Below are 18187 nucleotides of genomic sequence, written 5' to 3'. Positions count from 1 at the left end.
ACAGCACTCTCATCCTGCAACTGGCAGCACCGTCCACAGATCCTCCTCTCTCCCACTTCCCAGGGCAAGGAGGCTGTGCTGATGGCCTGGATCTCCATCACTACCTGATGAGTAGCTTCTCCAATGGTTTGTGCAGCACAACAAGGCAGGGTCTGTCTGAGAGGGCTGACTGGGCCCCAGCCACAGGTGGAGACTTGGAGGGAGAACTACTGCCAAACATTTTCCTCTTTGCTTTTGGAGTTGCCTCCTTGCTCTGGACCCTGTGGGGAAAGCGCAGCTGCAAGATTCGGTCCCGTAACTCCTCCACTATCTGTCATGGCAAAAGCAAAAGGTAAGTATGACCACCTTTGTCTGGAGACATAAGCTATTCAAAATAAGCTTCCAGAACAAGAGCCTGACTAAAAGGAATAGAACATTCCTTGAATATACTGATGAGCAGGAGTGAAAGGTCATTTTACTTCTTAGGCACTAGCAAGACTGAGATCAAGATGACACAAGGTTCTTAGGTCCATGTTTTAACAATTACAAATATTTTTAAAAGCAAAAGAAAGATCAAAAAAAACCCCAAAGACGATTTCAAGGCTGAATAAATCGTCTTCCATAACCATGACGAAAAACAAATTAACGGGATGCCAGCTCCTCCACAGAAGCAGTCTGAGCACCCACCCTCATTCCTCCCCTCCTCCTCTCCTCAACAGCCTACAGTAAATGTAAACTAATACATATAAGACAGAGCAAGACTGTTCCCACAGCTGATGTGCTCCCCCGCTATCATGCTCATGTGTCAAACCTCTATGGTAAAAGGTTTCAAGAGCTTAGGTTATTTTTTAGCTTAATTTTTTCCAAGATACTTGCAAAACTACTTCCTGATTACTCCTTTTAGCAGCTCTGAATATGGTTCTAAGCACACCAGCACCTGATGCCCACAGTGCTCCAGGGGTTTCTTTGAAATTTCCATGGTTAGGTTTCTTTTCATGATCTTTGTTCAACTCGTTTTAATTTCCATTACCATGGCAGGCCAACAGAACAGCAGTCTCCATCTCCCTCCTCAACACTAATTATTTCAGCAACTTTCCCCATCATTATTATGTTTTTTTCAAGGAAAGGAGTGTCCCCAAATCCAAATGTGAAGCACAGCTCTTCCTGCACTACAATGCCACTTGGGTCTCCTTCATGGTTTCATACTGATAATGCAGAATTGCTGATGGTGTTAAAGCTCCCAAACCCAACGTCTGCTGTTTTGCAGTTATTAATACTGGCTTCTAGCCACTGTTGTGCTGCCTAGGTGTCCACAAAGCACGCAGGATGGAAGGGCAGACAAAACCAAATAGCTTTGACTAGTAAACAGATTGGGAAACTCATCTGCAAGTAGGTAGCAGGTCAAAGGGCAGGGAAACCACAAACAGCTGCTGCTTTGATGAGAACAGAGCACTTTTTCAATATCCTTGCCTTGTTCTCCAAGACAGTTTCTGCTTTATGACACCCCATTCCTACTCCAGTTCTACATTGTGCCATGTATCAAGTCTCACCAAAAGCCTTCTGAAAGTCAGACTGTACAAGGTGCTTTCCTTCCCTTAAACATTGGAAATTTGAGTAACTCAACACAAAAAAACCTTCCCCTTAAACCAGGTGTAAGTAAGTAGAACTTAAAAGTTCTACTGCCATCCTCCACACCGGGTAACTAATCAGCCCTATGGCAGGCAAAAAAGAAAAAAAAAAAAAAAAAGAAAAAAAAAGAAAAGAAAAAGATTGCGCATGATACCATTTGATACCATTTAAGATCTACGTATAGCTCCTGCTGCAGTCATCTGGAGCTTGCCCAGAGCTGCAGGGTATGGTGCCTGTCTCACACCGTCTTCGTGAAACAGGTATTAACTTACACCTGCCAGAGGGAACTCCTTCCTAAAACCTGTCACTTGGCATTACCAGCCCACGTGTTGGCCCAGCAACCAGTGCCCAAAGCCTGGATCCTCTTAAAACATGAAAGGGCAGATCCTCCAGAGTGCCAGAGCATTTAGTGTTATCTGGGTTCATTATCTCTGAAAGAGATGGTCCTTCCCACGTTTGTCAGCTTCTCCTCAGACTAATCTAACACTAAAGCTAAGTGAGACAAAACAAAGATTGCTTTCATGAAGACAAATTTAACAGGTTTAACGATAAACCTCTTGCTTCTAACAACAGGTTCACACAACTTAATAGCAGGACATTTTCCTCATACTTACTGTTTTACCTAGGAACGCTTCGACTTGTCTCAGCCATTAGAGCTGGAGAAACAGTCCACACAGTAACCCCACCTTCTGAATCTGACTAGCACGGCCCATTTCTTTTGGTACATAAAAGCCTATCTAGCAGGCTTGCAGATCTTTAAATCATTGTCTGGGTATTACATTCTTTCCCTGTACTGCTCATGTGGGGCATTGTTTGCATTTAATAACTCTTCCTTGCCCAAATAATATAATATACATGTGCAATTCACCACCTACTGAAGCTGATAGCCTAGGGAACATGCAGTACATCCATCACAGAGGTCTTTACAGATGAGTCAGACAAGTACTTGCTGCTCCTGACAGGGTATTGATTGTGCTTTGGTCACACAGGCAGACTAGGTAACCTTCGAGTCATTTCAAGTCCCACAGTTAAATTAAGCAGTGGGAAAAATATTCATGTGACCAACTATTCTTCGAGTTTTTGGGTTTAGATCTTTCATAGACTTAACACAGAAAGCTCTGTCCAAATTGTCCCTTTCTGTTACAGTAAATTCACACCCATTTAAGCCTTAACCTAGCAGTTAGTTATTAGAGGATACCTGCTCACAGTGTCACCTGTGATCTACCCCACTTCCACATCCAGAACTTCTTGCTCTGCTCCTAACCCAGGAAGCAGCCAACCAGCTCTCACCTTGTTCCTGGCCTGTGCTGGTGTGCCAATAGGGAATCCCAGCCGGAGAACCATGCAGGGAGCTTTGGAGATGATCCGCACCACATAAAACGAGGAAGGCGTGGGATCCTCAGAACTAGGGAGGAGGGATTAAGACAGGGCTGAAATAGCACAGATCTTGCTGCTCAGTCACGTCAGACCAAGGTGAGGCCTGCTTTTCAGAGATCAACAGCCCACACAACTTGGCAGCAACACACATCGGTTGTAGCATGCAGAACCCCCCAGGTGGTTTCCCTCTCCCTCTGGGCTGTACCTGGAACACGGTGGCAGCAATTCAGAATACACAGGGTTTCATACCTGCTTATCTCGCTCTTATCCTCTCCTCTAGACATCTGCTTCTGGCCCATCACAGCATACTGCTCTAACTGGATCTTTGGTCTGGCCCTATGCCCAGTTCCCCACACCAGACTGCTTCAGAGCCACTCACCCCTGTATCAGTTTGACGTAGGAGTAGCTCTCCACCAGCACGAAGCTGCTCCAGTCCCGCAGCAGGGAGGTGAGCGCCGAGTGAGAGATGCGGCACTGGATGGTGCTGTAGCGGCCGTTGTTGCCCGGTGTGTGCAGGTGCTTGGGCACAGGCCTGCAGGGTGTGGCAGAAAGCCACTTCAGAACCATAGTTTCTCTTCTTCCCCCAAATCCCATAGAGACTTTGCTACATCCATTCCAACCCACCCTCTGACTGGTACACCAGCCTTACTCCTCCACAGCAGCCAATAACCAGGCACCCCCCTACCTGTGCCTCTGGGCCAGAGCCACACACTCCCCGAGCGCAGAGGGATCCCGCTCTCCACCTTGCGCAGAGCACACCCTCATACTGTTTCTATCCCCTTCCATGCAATATATGGCTATTATTCACACAACTCTGCGACTAGGACCAGCCTCAGGAAAGCAATGCCTTCAGGCAAGGTGTTTCCCAGCAGCAAGCAAAAACATGCGGGATAGCTCCAACTGGATGTTCCACAGCCCCTGCATGCAGGAAATCCAGACCCAAAAGGGACTTGAGAAACATTTTATGCTCCTGAGAACAGCCCTCCTCTTGACAAGTTGACTTCCCAACCCATAGTCCCTCAGATAAATGAGCCTCCACCATCCACCAGGTCGCACTAGCAAGGCCCTTCCTTGGGCATAGGCACCTGCAAGACAGCTGCAGCTCTGCAGCTGGACTGAGCTGGATGCCCCACTTCCCCAGGCTGGCCCACACCGTGCACGTGAGCTCAGCCAAGTTACATACGTGTCATGCTCCAGGAGGAGGACTATACGATGCATGTGCAGCCACCTCTGCCAGAAGTTGGCATCCATAGAAAGGATAGGCTTCCAGTAAGAGGCAAACTGGGAATGGCTTGAGTCAGACCCACTGTGCTGCAGGGATAGTACCTGGGAAAATGACAGGGCAATATTCAGCAAGAAACTGTCTGGTTCCAACCAGAGCGAGCTGGAATTTCTCTAGCAGCTGAGCTGTAGAGGCTTAGAAGGTTAGCTGCATCCCCAGCTTTCAGTAACTGCCTCTCAGCAGAATAACTAAGTGCGTTCACATTGAAACACACAGTACAATGTAAGAAAAAATAGATCAGGTTCCTGAAATGTCAAGTTAATTAGGAATTGAACTACTTATCATCAAGTAAATCAACCATGGAAAAGATGGCATATGTAGTGGTGTTGAGAGGGGGATGTATGGCTTGTGTCAGCAGAGCAATTAGACACTGAGATAACTCGTCTGAGAGTGCTCAAATACGGTACCAGCAGTAGGTGGCACTGGGCAACTCTAACATGTTTGTATGGTAACACTGACCCCACCAACTATAGCCACTCTGCTGACACAGAAATTAAGTGTTGGTTAGCCATAAAGTGGGATGCTCCAGATATAAAGAGGGATATATAACCTTACACAGTGAAAATTTACTAATAAAGCAAAAGGCTTAAGTAATAAAATTAAAGGGATAGTTCTCTTAAATTAAAGCTCCCCTAGCTTTGATATCTGCTAGTCATCTCCTACCAGTGCCAAGGACATTGCTAGCAGGGAATAGATAATATGTTAACACTTCTGCTCAGTGAGCTTCAATGAGTTTGAATTTTGCAGTGGAAACCATTAGCTCATATTTTGTTCAGTTTCTACTGTGCAGATGACAAGTATCTCTCTTGCACCTTCCACATGAGTGCTCAGAGCAATAAACCTATGAAACTATAACTATTCAACACATCCTGTATCTTCAACTGACAATGCTGAGCTATGTCACCAGGGCACAAGACTGCCAGCAGCAACTCCATATATATGAGGTAACCACTGAGAAAACATGGCAAAAATAAATGTGTCAGCCTCCCCATTGGTCTCACACGTAACATCACTACAGGAGGCTTCACAGAACAATTAGGAGACTTGCTGTGGGGCTTAGAGGTGTAGCTGCAGCAATAAGGACAAAGGGTGATGTCTCAGAGGGGAAAAGTATGGGATGGGATGTTCACAGGCACTGCAATGCACCTGAACTCTGTTACAGAGCAGGACAAAGTGCAACAGATAAAGCCTGAGAGTTACAAAAGATGCTGATTGCCTGTTGGGACTCAGCAACCCCTGCTGCAAGACAGAATAGGCAGGAGGGACAACCCATGCCACATTAAATGGGAACATACCGGAGTGGTGGAGCCTGGGGGGATGTAGAAGAGGGGCACCCCGTTCTTGGTGCTCTCAGGAATGGTAAAATGTTCTGGGACTGTGTCGAAAGACTGCAGATGAACCAACATCTGATCTGTCTGGTTGATGCTGAAAGAGAAGAGGCAGTCAGCCACAAAAGCCCACACTCTCCCCACTACTGCTCCAGCCAGCCCAGTGCCTGCACACACAGCACTCCCTGTCTACTGGGAGCACATCTACACTGATATAGCTTTCTAGGGCAATGCTGGAATTCAATGCCTGATTGCAAAGAGCATGTTACGGGAGTTCAAATGCAACAGCCTAATACGTAAAGAGGATGATCAGAGTTGCGAATGAAGTACTAGAGAAGGCATCTGCTGAATAGCCAGGAAATGACTATAACCCACAGGCCCTTCAGGCCTAGAAACATGAGGTGTTGCTCCTAGTGTGACCACACAGCAGAGCGGCAAGGCTGTGCTGTAAGAACATACCACCTCCATGGGATGGCAGTCAGAGTTAAGGTTTGCATCACAGGATCAGGACTCAGGGCATCAATACATTCACCACGAAGCAATCTTACAAATTAGGTCACAGGCTGGTTCAAGTCTTTTCCTTGGCTAGAAGGCAAGCTTGTCACCAGCTACGCCTCTTCTTCAGAGCATGTTCCTCTGGGACCCTGGATTGGGATGGCCACCTGCATAACCCATGCCCCAGCACACCAAGGAAGGAATTTCTTGGTTACATCAGACACTGGGAACTGCTAGGGATGGTCCAGCTCACCTCTGCAAGGTGTTCCAGAAGCGCCGGATGACTGTAGTGCGGTACAGACTGGTGATAGGCTTCCTCATGGTGCAACTGATGTCATGCAAGATGTCATAGCTTCCCTCCATCGTCACTTCCACCCATGTGCTGCGCTTCGATGGGTCCAGGGGCCAGGGTGTCACAGCTAAGTACTCTATCCTCATGTTATGCTTCCAAAGCAGTACTAGTTTCACCTCCAGCTGAGACCCACCTGCATAGGAGCAGAGGAATAAGTTGTTTGGTACAGATCTGAGTTTTATCTCTGACCAGGAGCTCCTGAGTACTGTGAGATTGTGTGATTGCTATGAGGAAGACAAGTAATCTAACAACTGCTCTAGCTGAAGGCATTCTCCCTCCTCCCCCAACACAGAAAGGCTTTGATCACACTGCAGCATTTGGTGAACAGTTCTTTAAATGTACATGTAGTATTTACACTAGAGAAAGCAACTGAAACTCGGAGGAGGTGCTGACATTTGCAATAGGCTCACTTCTTCACAACCTCATCTTTGTTTCCAAGAAAAACGTTGCTTTGCACAGATGAGCAGCGTCTTTAAGCTATGAAGTTTTCTTATCTGCACTCTGCAGTTAATACATCCCACTGGAGAAACAGACTTTTGGACGTGATGGGCCCAGATCATCAACAACCTGGAAGGTGATGCCCAATTCTTAGATTAAATTCCATGTTCTTCCTGCACATATAGTATTTCATGAAATCCAGAACTTCCACCATCAAAAGCTTCTTGTGACAGATGGACTCAATCCCTTAGCCAAACTAGCGACAGTTGGGTACAGGCTCCAAAGGAGGTGAAGGCCTGAGCCGCAGCTGGGCCAAGAACTCCTTTAGGAAACCCACAAAGGAGCAGAGTGACACAGCGAGCACTGATGCGTGCGAGCTTGGAACACCCATCACGCGACCAACACATGAATAGTGGGTGGCTTTTCCAAGACTCATTTATCCAGGAAGAAAGTTGTGGGTACAAGGAGTCTCATGCGTACCTTTCCCATTGTATGCCATTTGACCACAAGCCAAACCCTTTATCCCATAAATACGACAGCCTGAGCGAGCCTTCTCCGAGCTCTCCCTGCGAGGCAGCATGGCTGCACGGCGGTGACCTCCCCTTGAGCCGGGATGCCTCTCACGGCTGCTCCTTGAGCAGAGAAAGGCCTTCTGCTAACGACAGATCTTTGGATGAGCCTGCTTTGAGTTCTCCGTAAGTTGCAGCTGGACTGTTCACCAGGTGACTCTCCCCTTGGGCAGGGACACCTCTCAAGGTTTTAGATTCCTTATCTGAGACTAAGGGATCCTTCCTTACCAAGAGTGGAGAGGCTCCTCATTTGCAACAGATCCTTGGCAAGTGTCTGATAGCATGCTAAAATAATACTAATGAAATCCACGTAGTTAATTCCTTTAGACACAAACAGTTGTCCAAGTCTGAGACTAAGACTGGATCTAGCTGCACCTAAGCTCCACCAGGAGTTTTAGAAAGGGAGGCCAGTCTGAACGGTGCAACTCAGTGGGAGGGTCTCCTTTACACTTCTGCATCTCTGTCTCTGTGTAAATCATTCTAGCTTGATTCTAACTCAACTTTACTTTGTATGTTTCTTCCATGTAGTAAGTAACAGAATGAACCTTGCCACTGAACTCTGTTAAGTTGCACTTTTATAAATTCACATTAAAACCACTTTTGTCAATACCTTTGATGGTAACTCTGAGCTATCTAAATCACTCATTTGCAACAAATTGGCGCAGCTGGCAGGATCCTAAATCAAGATTCACGACCCAAGTTTACCCTCTTCTGCTCCCAAAGTTAAGAAGAACGAATATTCACCCATCCTTCAAACTGTACATTTTTACCTTTTTCTTTAAGTGGGCCATTGCATCTCTAGCAAGATTAACACAAACACCTGACAGCAAGCCTCACTGAGCCAGAAGAGCAGAAAACTGTCACACTCCTGCTGACTGTGCATGTTTATTTGTACTGAAACAACCCAGGGAAACACATGACTCTAAAACAGTGCCATGCTGCTGTTTCAGCTGCTCAATCATCTATTCTGATGTCCAGCCTGCTCTATAGTTTGCCGGACTTGCAGCATTTGTGAGATAAGTGATTGGATGTGCTGGAAACCGTCCGAACAGGTCATCAGCCTGGATCCTATGTTTCCTGCAGAGTTGCATTTGCTGCTGTCATAGGCACATCATGCTATCCCCTTCACAGGGTGATTACACTCCATTTTAAAGCCATCTTGCTTTTTGCACCTATGGCCCCTGCTGAGAGGCTCCATCAGAGTACTCTTCCCCTGCCATGTGTAGAAGAAACCTTACAGACCACATGCCAATTCATGCTTGGTAGTTCTTTTGATTAAATTGTTTTTATTCTGAGAAGCTTCATTTCCATAACATTGACAAGGAGCGTGCGCTAGGGCAAGAAAACCTTACCCAGTTTCAGTTGTTACTGTGCAGGTTAAACTAAGCCATAGCCAGCAGCCTATGACAGAATATCCATTCCTCCTAGCAGTCCCAGACTTCCCTGCACCTCAAGAATTCATCATTCCCGAACGAAGATGATCAAAGGTGTGTGCTGTATTTCACCTGTATTTCATTGGAGGGATTGCTAGGATTTTAGTTAAGGTCACTAATATTTTCCATAGTAAGTGCTATCCATTACTATAAATGTATTTGCCAGGGCTGTACCATCTGCTGTTCCCATATGAAGATTATCTAGTTTATCAGAGAGACTAAACAAGTATTTATAGATTTGTCTCTTTCCATTTCATACTGTCACCTCACTCATATCATTTTAGTGCTCATCCACTGCTTTCCACACAATATTTTCATTCTCATAACAAAGCTTTTCTATTTCATCTACAGCAAACATGATAAGCAAATTCCTACATTTTTGCCCAGATCATTAATGAAAGTATTTCCTACTTCCACCTGTATTTCCATTAGTCATTCTGGCTTCACTCCTACAATCCAACACAAGCAAAACTAAAATCACAGGCAAAATATTTACTTAGCTTAAGTCATACCTAGATGAATCTTTAGCTTGTTCTTACTGCAAAGCAATCTATTTCTGCATCTTGACTTTATAGCTAAGAAAAGGTTTTGCTGCTTTGATTTCTTCCATAAAGTCCAGCCCTGGTTTTCAGAAAACTGACTTTGTCTTCCCAATTCCTGACACTGGGAACAGCCACTCTCACTGGCCAGCTCGTGCCCAGCCATTTTTGGCACTGGACTGATTCACAGAGGAAGGTGAGGTTTTGAAAAAATGTCCTCCAGGCTCTCCTCAACACACAGCAACACAAAATGGTCAGTGATGGTTTTTTTGGTTTGTTTGTTTTTTTTTTTTAGCAAAGGGCAATCCTCTGACATTGTCCCAGAAAGAAACAGGAGAAGAGCTGAGCTCTATTATATGCCATGGCTCCAAAGCTTCTCACCTACAGCTTCTCTCCCTTCTGTACCTTCCAATTCCCCTTTCGCAAGCACCTCTGCATGCCTAACTAACTATAGTAGCCTTCTAAATGCCTAAATATCGAAAAATCAAATAGGGAGGGTAACCAGAGCACTTTTAAATATCACAAACAAGCTCTCCAGGCAACTCTGAGCACAAAGCTAGCTATTTATTCTATTTTGCCTTTGGCAAAGTGAAGCAGAAAAGCGACAGTGTCAAAGTCCACAACTGCACTCTTTCCTCTTGCTTCACAGCCAGCTGGCTCCTTAACAGCCTTTAGTTTGCAAGTTTTGGCAAAAGCTTTTGGCAATCCAGGTTAATTAACTGTTCTTTGTTATACACTTATCTACAGAATGGCCCAAAAAGCCGTAATTAGCCAAACATGCTTTTCCTTAGCAGAGGCAATGCTGAATGTCTAAATGTCTTGATCTTTCATAAATTCTACTTTAAGACGTTAGTTCAACAATTTTTCTGATCAGACAGCAGCTCCCCAGTGCATTTACCCTTTCCAAAGTAACATCATCTGCTGCTATTCTGAAGGCTGGCACAGAAATACACACTGTATTTTTGATAGGTCAGACATTTTCATTTTAAAATTCCTTCTAAAAAATCTTCATCAAAATACACAGGAAGTATTTCTGGCTCAGGGAGCCCCTGAGCTGCAAGGGCCTAAAGAGTGCTCAAAGGGAAGAAAAAAGGAGAAATGAGATACTGTGTACAGTTATCCTATTCTTACTCTTCCCTGTGCACCTGCTGATAGCTAGTCACCACAGAAGGTAACTCTGATCCAGTGCTGCTATTCTTCTGCTCTCTGCTCTTGTAAAAACAGAACACCAATCCATTTAGCATTCCAAGGGCTAAAAGACAGCAGGAAGATACCTAGGGGAAAGTAAAGGGAGCGTGGTGAACGTGGTGATATTTCTGATACATTCCTCCAGAATCCAGGAATTTACTGCTTTATGATATCCTGAGCCAGAGATTGTAGCTACACCTTTGTGCAAAAAGGTACAACATGAACTTGTCTGATTGCTATTCGAATGATTCACACCTGCTACATCTTCCAGCATTTCCATATAGGACTTTGTAGTCACCAAGACTACTTCATCATTCCTGCCAGATTAAAGAAAGGCTCTTTCTCCAGCACTGTCCAAGCTCTAAGTGAACTGGTGCACAGAAGGGTAAAATACACAACATTGAGCACAGCTTGGACAGGAACTGACTTGTTAAAGACTGTTTCATAGACATTCCTAGACAAGGAGACTGCAATGGACCTAATCAGAATGGATTTAAGAGAAGGATCTCGTCACACCTACAGATTAGTGAAAGCAATCTGCAGTTGCTACTAGAAGAGCTGTCTCAATGGGAACCTTCACAGATTCTTACTTTTAATAGAAAGCTCTTGAAACAAGAAATTAGGACTATTCCTGGAAGACCAACTTTAGAAATTATCCCACTTAATATAATTGTTAGCAACCTTCCCAAAAAAGCTGGTTTAGATCCATGCCATTTGAAAAAAGCATCAAGTCAAAAGAACTGCAATTCCTAGTCATCACATAGGAATAGAGAGCTGAATTGAATGAGATCAACTTCAGAGTACTACTATTTGAGGAACAGCACATTTAGGGACTACTAAACAAACAAAACCCAATAAAACACCCCCAAGGACTAATCAGCTCAAAGGTGCACGAAAGAGACAGATTTCTGCGCTAGGAATGCAATACAATCATGGAGAAAGCTCATGTGACTCCTGGTCTATCAGATACGGTCTTTTACTTCAGAGGCAGAGAAGTATTTGCATTGCTGACAAGGCAATGATAAAACCACATTTACCAACACTCTTATCAACTGTTTCCAGCAAAATGAGTCCAAACTGTGAAAGGCAAACAGCTGGGGCGGTGGGGGTGGGGAAGAAGTGCTGTTAGGATGAATAAACAGAACAGAAAGCCTGCCCTTACAAAAGGAGGCTGAAACACTGGCTTGCTTAACTTGCTCAGAAGAGAGGTTACAAGGAGAAAGGCATAGTTCTTAAATACGTTTGGGCAATGCCAGAAAAGGAGGATAAACTTAATTAAGGCTATTAAAGTCATACAGGTCTAATCTGGTCTGAGTGAGTTTAGAAAGGAAGCTAGAGGAAGAGCAATGAAACCCCAGGACAATCTTCCAAGTAGAGCACTGGCTTAAGATATCCACTCAGTTTTAAGGCAGACCACAGTAAATTCACGGAAACATCATCTGGCAAGTTTGGAATGATTTTGGAGTTTTATCACAGACTCTGATTTTCTGATATAAAACATATCCTGTGTACTAATATCCCCCAAAGAATAACGGGATCACCATATATGTTTACACTGTGTTTTAAGAATCCCATCCTCCCTCCAGGCTTTCTGTCGGTCATTGTGCCAGTCAATAGTAACTTCTTCTCCTGTTTGCAATTCATAACTTGCATTGGATCTTTTCATCTCCCTTTCAGTTAAAGCACTACCACTAGTCACAGGTGGAGATGGAAAGCTAGGTAGGGTTTACGGGCACTCCTTGGGATACTCAAACCCCTCAGGGTCCCTACTCAGCAGCTAGTCCTCACACTCCAGGTGCCATTATCTCTAGCAAGTCAAATGAGAGAACAGAACCACTGGATAGTTTTATGTTCTTCTAGTATTGGATATAGTCCTGACTGATCTGCCATTTTCACCTAACAATATCCTTGTTTCCCCCAGTTTCTGCCTTTGGAAGACTGCAGTTTGGAGGCATAAAATCTGTTGTACCAAAAGGCTCACCTTTGTGTTGGTATTTTGGAGTGCATGTAGCTCTAGTCCACCAAGGACTAGAAAGGGATGAAAAAAGCATAAATATAGAGGAAATCTCAGAAAACTCTGCAAACCCCTAAGCTCTGTCACTAGTTTCCTTGCAATTGTGGGGACTCATTTCCAAGATACAGAGGGTCACAGTCTGTCTATCCTTCCCCAGGCACTTACAGCCACAGTGGATTAGCCTGGCAAGCGCACAATTGCACAACAATACTGGACAGTCCTGTGTCAGGTAATTACTCATGAAAACAAACTTCAGGGTTTGGAGAAAACGGCTCCTTCCTCCACAATACCAGCCACTCTGCTGAGGTGGCAGACCATGCACTTTCCTCTAAACAGTTGAGAACAGAGTTCTGTCTGAGCCTCCAGCCCCCAAAAGCAGCACAGTCACCTTTCGTGATGTTGACTTCACGGATGCTGTAGCCTTCACGCAGCCGGACTGAGACAATGCTCACAAGGTCAGCATGTACCTCCTTCTCAGTGTGCTTCTTCCTCCTCATGGCCAGAGCAGGGTTGCTGCTCGCAGACACCAGGTGCTCATTGAACAGTCTGTGTTGGGACACTGCAAATGGCAGAGATGGGGTTTGTGACGGAACAACTCCCCTGCTCTTCATCCTACAGCAACAGCCCTCCCAAAATGCTTTACAAAAGCTGCCAGGAACACTCGCTGGCCTGAAGAACAGTACATCCTTCAGGCATCACTTACACCCACTCCCAATTCTGCAACACAGCAAACAGGCCCACTAGCACGGCCGAGAGGCCTGAGAGAGGGGCAGGGGCAGGTGTCAGGCCCTGCTTCCTCTGGGACAGCCTTTGTGACAAGGCACGTGTTGGAGTTACACATTAACCTAGACAGGCAGAAAATGCATAGCAAGGTTTTGGGCTTTACCCCTTTCCCTGGAAAACCCTGAATTCCCAGGTACTTTCTAAAAGGTATCAGGATGTAGAAGCCTTGAGTTTAAACCACTAACACCTATCTTCTTAAGATGCAATACTTCCAAGTCCCATGCCAGCTCTCTCCAAACTTGTCACTGTACGCAGCTTCTGCTGCCAAGTTAAACAAAGCACAGATGGCACCAGCGTATTGCCAGGGCAGGAAAGGGTGTTTCCATGTTTTATGGGTAACTAATCTCTCCTGGCACACTCTCTCAGTCACTAACATTCACAAAATAAGAACAACCAAGAGAGGCATTTGGTACGGTTCTCAGGGGTCTAGTTTTTCAATCCAAACTGCCATCTGCAAAGCCTGATGAGGACAAGCTCTCCAGAACGTCCCAATCTGCAAGCTAGCCCGTGCACAGGAAGGGCTGGATGAGAGCTTCTCACAGCTTTCAAGTTCCAACACAGCGGGCCTAACTGCAGTTTGCCAAGTGAAGTCCACAGAAAGGGGAATGGTGCAAAATGGGACACTAGTTTTCTCTGATCCACCTGGTTCTTGGAACTAGCAGGCGAGTCACAGATGATGCTCCATGGCCCGATAGTGCCCAAAGCCTACAAGAGGCACGTCCCCTCTGGGACGAGGAAGAGTATCAGCATAACCAAGCCTGGGGAAGTTCCCAAAGAAAGGTGTTGTAAGACACCCATCTGCTGGAAGGAGAAACATGCACATTCCTCACCACAGTAGTATTCTGGATTCAAGGACTCCCCAGTACGCAGAAAGGAGTACAGCAGAAATGCTTTGTGATACACATTCAGATCCAGGCTCAGGGGATCCAGCTCAGGGCATGTGGACAGGTAAGCACCAAAAGTGGCCATGGCAATGAATTTCATCAGTTCTACATTGGGAACGTGGCCAAAGCTGCAATCATACGAGTAGACTCCGCCCACCTACAGGATGGATAAAGATACCTGAGAGAGTACAGCAGTGCTGAGGACAAGGCAGAGGACCAGTAAAGGCCTCAAACAGGCAAAGAAGTTCCCTTTTCCCTTCTGGAGGTGAACGCCAACAACAACCACCATAACCCACCTTCCTCCCTCTGGCAGGCAGCTTTCCCCACACTCCCTGCTAACAGCAGACATACCTGTACAAAGGAGCAGGCCACTGTGCCACTGCGGAGCTGGTTGAGTAACGTCTCACACACAGCCACATCAGGGACACTAGTCACACCATCCGTAATTATTATTATACCTGTAAACAAGACAGTATCTTAGCGCATCTTCCATCTCAACCAACTACCCCTCTCCCAATATATCCACAAGAGAGAAAATTTAGGCAAGGCAAAAGTAAAAAGGAAAATCCTGAGGTTGGTTTGGAGCTTCCAAGGCGTTCTGGAGCTGGCAAACTTCCTGACTAGATACAGCAAAGCACTGAGGCAGGGCACAGATCTGCACACCCTGGGCTGTCCTGAGCAAGTCGCAGTTGTGCTTCACCACAAACTCCCTGAGGCTGATATGTGGCACGTGGCACAGTGTTGCTCTCCCCATTCCCACCACCACAATTTGCCCACAGAGTGCAGGGCAAAAGCTGCTGCTGACAGAAGGGTCCACACACCAGCCTTTATAAAATTCTCAGCCTAAGGCAGGAGAAACACAGTCTTTCATAAACGACTGGGCAAACTTCAACCCAGAGGACGAAGCCAACCTGCGCTGGAGTTGGAGGGCAGCAGCTGCAGTGCTAGGATCCCCTGCCGGACCATGCTGACAAGGCCAACATCAGCAGTGACAACAGACACACTGGGCTTCCTCCCAGATGACTCCTGCACATCACCAGGGCTCTCTTGGCTCAGGGGTGACAAATCCACCTGGAAAAGTTAAAAAAAAAAAATCAAACCACAAGGCCCCATGGGGCAGACTTCAGTCTGACTCTAGTTCTCACTCTGCCACACAGTCTAGCAGTCCCATGGTACCACAGCCCTGGAGCACTTCAGCAGACTCCACTTCTAGCTTTAATTTCCAGGTGGTCTCAAAGTCCTGGTCACTTGGGCCCCTTAGAACAGCTGGGCAAGGCTGCTTAGGAGTGGAGGAAGGGGACAATATGCTCAGAGCTTTATTACAAGCTGATTTCTCACAGAAGGGGAAAGAAGGGACGGTTTCTGGGATCACTAAAGCTCCTCTACAGAGCAAAGCAGATCCCCATTAAAGTAACTCCTTTATCCTTATCACTTAGTAGAAACTGCAGCTATTCAGCATCTACTCAAATAAAGCCCAGAAATGCTGAGGAGGCAAACTCAGCTATGTCCCACTTATGAAACACTGTAGCAGAGAGGGTAAGGAGCCCCATAAGGACTCCTTATGTCTAGCACCTATATATTCAACTCTGTTCAAACAGCACTTCTTATGCAGTGTTGATATAAGCAAATGCAGGTAGGCTTCTCCTGCATCTTCTGTGAAAAATATCCCCCAAGCAAAGCCTGAAATTTGTATAATTGCACTGGTGAGGAACCTACTGTGTTCATAGTCCCCTCATCTCCAGAAGGCTCTAGCAGTTCAGCCCTGTAATGAACTATTGCTTCATTTTTACAGCAAATACACAGAATGGGTGAGACCCTCCCCTGCAAAACTACAAATGACCGGAGCTGGGAAAAGAAAATTAGAACTAAACTTTTGTTCTGCACAAATGGGAGCAGTCTGTGGTTGTCAGCAAAAGAACTGACTATCCATCATTTTAATTTGCCAGATGCCTTAAATTCAGACACTTGTTGACAATGATACAGCTAATGCAACTTCAAAAGTAAAAAAAGTTTCAGGCCCTGCCTTCCCCTGGGGCCTTCTACCTCCACCCTAGAGCCTGTGGCGGGACTTGCCAGTCCCTCTGGCCTGTAAGCGCGTCTCTCTCCCCCATTTGCATGGAAGAAGTTATAGGGTAGTTTACCATGAGAAAAATACTGCATCAAGCAGGAATGCATACAAAGCACTACAAAAACACCAGCTGAACGCATTGGTAAAGGTATTTACTTCCTGCAATCTTCTTTCTGTTCCAGGACTGAGTGTCTTAGCATTCAAAGATATAAATTTCAGGTAGAATACAAGATTTTAAGCCCTTCAGACATACAACTGCAGCAGTTCACCAGCAGCTTCTTGCTCATCTTATTTTGAGACTTCTTTTTCCTTTTTGCCCAAACTCTAATAACTAATGCTAAATAAGGACTAAATAACCTCAGCTAGGCCAATAATACCTTTGACTGCAAGAAGGGTGCCCACAGATACTGTTGTGACTGCTACCTGAACATGGCAGTACAACTGTGTAACCTTCACATTCTTCATTTCCAAGATCAGGAGAGATGATCTTAACGAAAAATCCATAGACATCCTGAATCACTACAAAGTACCACTTGTACTACTTCTAATTTCACCCGAAGTTGTATTTTATAGTGCTATCATTAACTTCCTGATACCTACAGTTGTAGCCACTAAACAGCATCTGCTGCAGTTTCAAGTATCTGCACTACAGATAAACTGCACCTGCTGTTCAGTTTTTGTGGTAACAAGGGAGTATTTTTATTCAATAAATGTAACAAGGGCCAAGGGCATATTCACAGACATTTATAGTTTAATGATATGGACAGTCATAATCACCTCTCCCACCATGTTCTTCAGAGAGAAAGCACATCCTACGGTTTGTCCCATAACGTACAAAAAGTCAGGCTGCTTTACTGCACAATAATCTTGGGGAAGGTAACCATTCTAATCAGTCCTTCTAAACACTTATGGGTTCTGCTTCCCTCAGTGTTCATGTCTCATTACTGGATCCCACTAAATTACCTTACAAACTCCTTAGCTTCTCCAGACCTACACCGCTGTTCCTCTTGCCACCCTACCCCAGAGGGGTCTCAGGAGTGCAAATCTCCAGGAAGCCAAGAGACCCCCACCACCTCTGCCCTCCTCACCTGTGGTTTGGGTTCGTACTGTTGCTGGAGCATCTCTGCCACTTTGTTCTCAAAGGCACATAGCTGCGTGTAAACTTGGTGCAGAAAGGCCTCTCGCTTTGTCTCATCCAGCTGACAGCCCTGGAATAGTACCTGGCCCAAGGACACACATGTGTAAGTCATCAAGGTAAGGTTTTGTAGTACCAGTCCCCAAAGTGGTACACAGGAACAGAGTTCTGCATGGTGAAGTTCAGACACGTCCCTGCCGAAGTACAAGTAGAGCACAGGCTTCTTCTCACTTTTTCTGCTCAGGGCCAACTGCCTGCAAGCAGTGGTGTCTCGTGGCATCTGCAGTGCACTCCACAGCAGATGCTCACACCACTCTGGCAAATCTCCTTCTTGGGAAAGAAGTTTTTACTTCATTTGCCTTCTTTTAGGATAAGCAGTTGTCAGGAGAAAGTGATGTGGGATTCTTGTTACAAGCCATTAACTCTGGTTTTATGTTTCTAAGGAAGGTCTGTTTGTTCTAATCTAACTCACCTATAGACTGATCCAATTATCTCCCAGTAAGTGGCTGGATAAAGGAATGGAAAATTGAAATAAAGAAAAGAAAAAATTAGACTGGACGTTACAAAAGAGGCTGAGTGATGTGGCTGAGTGAGCCTGCCACCACAGAAACTCCCCAAGCTGACAGGCATGACCTTTGCGTTTACAGACGCCACCACTGTGCAGGCCATCTCTGTCCAGAACCACAAGGCAAAG

The 18187-nt window shown here is 45.6% G+C and overlaps 1 protein-coding gene across 14 annotated transcripts in view; it reads right to left on the bottom strand.

Annotated features, from left to right (window-relative positions):
* The window catches only part of SZT2 (SZT2 subunit of KICSTOR complex), a 60574-nt gene that overhangs the window by 39774 nt on the left and 2613 nt on the right, over positions 1–18187 (bottom strand). For 13 of the 14 annotated variants that reach the window (XR_008748938.1, XR_008748939.1, XM_055814933.1 and 10 more), the window contains exons 5-15: positions 17447–17578; positions 15202–15361; positions 14642–14748; positions 14237–14447; positions 13012–13182; positions 6344–6575; positions 5563–5692; positions 4169–4311; positions 3365–3517; positions 2899–3013; positions 105–310 (exon numbers count right to left, since the gene is read on the bottom strand). Coding sequence is in view for 12 of the 14 variants with exons in the window: in XM_055814933.1 (XP_055670908.1) it covers positions 105–310; positions 2899–3013; positions 3365–3517; positions 4169–4311; positions 5563–5692; positions 6344–6575; positions 13012–13182; positions 14237–14447; positions 14642–14748; positions 15202–15361; positions 17447–17578 (1760 nt within the window). In the remaining 2 variants the exon portion in view is untranslated. Of the gene's footprint in view, positions 1–104; positions 311–2898; positions 3014–3364; positions 3518–4168; positions 4312–5562; positions 5693–6343; positions 6576–13011; positions 13183–14236; positions 14448–14641; positions 14749–15201; positions 15362–17446; positions 17579–18187 lie in introns of those variants that run through there. The other variant, XM_055814943.1, reaches the window with a different exon arrangement.

The sequence above is a fragment of the Falco peregrinus genome, chromosome 10 (genome assembly GCF_023634155.1).
Source record: "Falco peregrinus isolate bFalPer1 chromosome 10, bFalPer1.pri, whole genome shotgun sequence".
NCBI classification, from domain to species: domain Eukaryota; kingdom Metazoa; phylum Chordata; class Aves; order Falconiformes; family Falconidae; genus Falco; species Falco peregrinus.
Note: the sequence above shows the minus strand (reverse complement) of the source record. Positions and strands in the feature narration are given on the sequence as shown.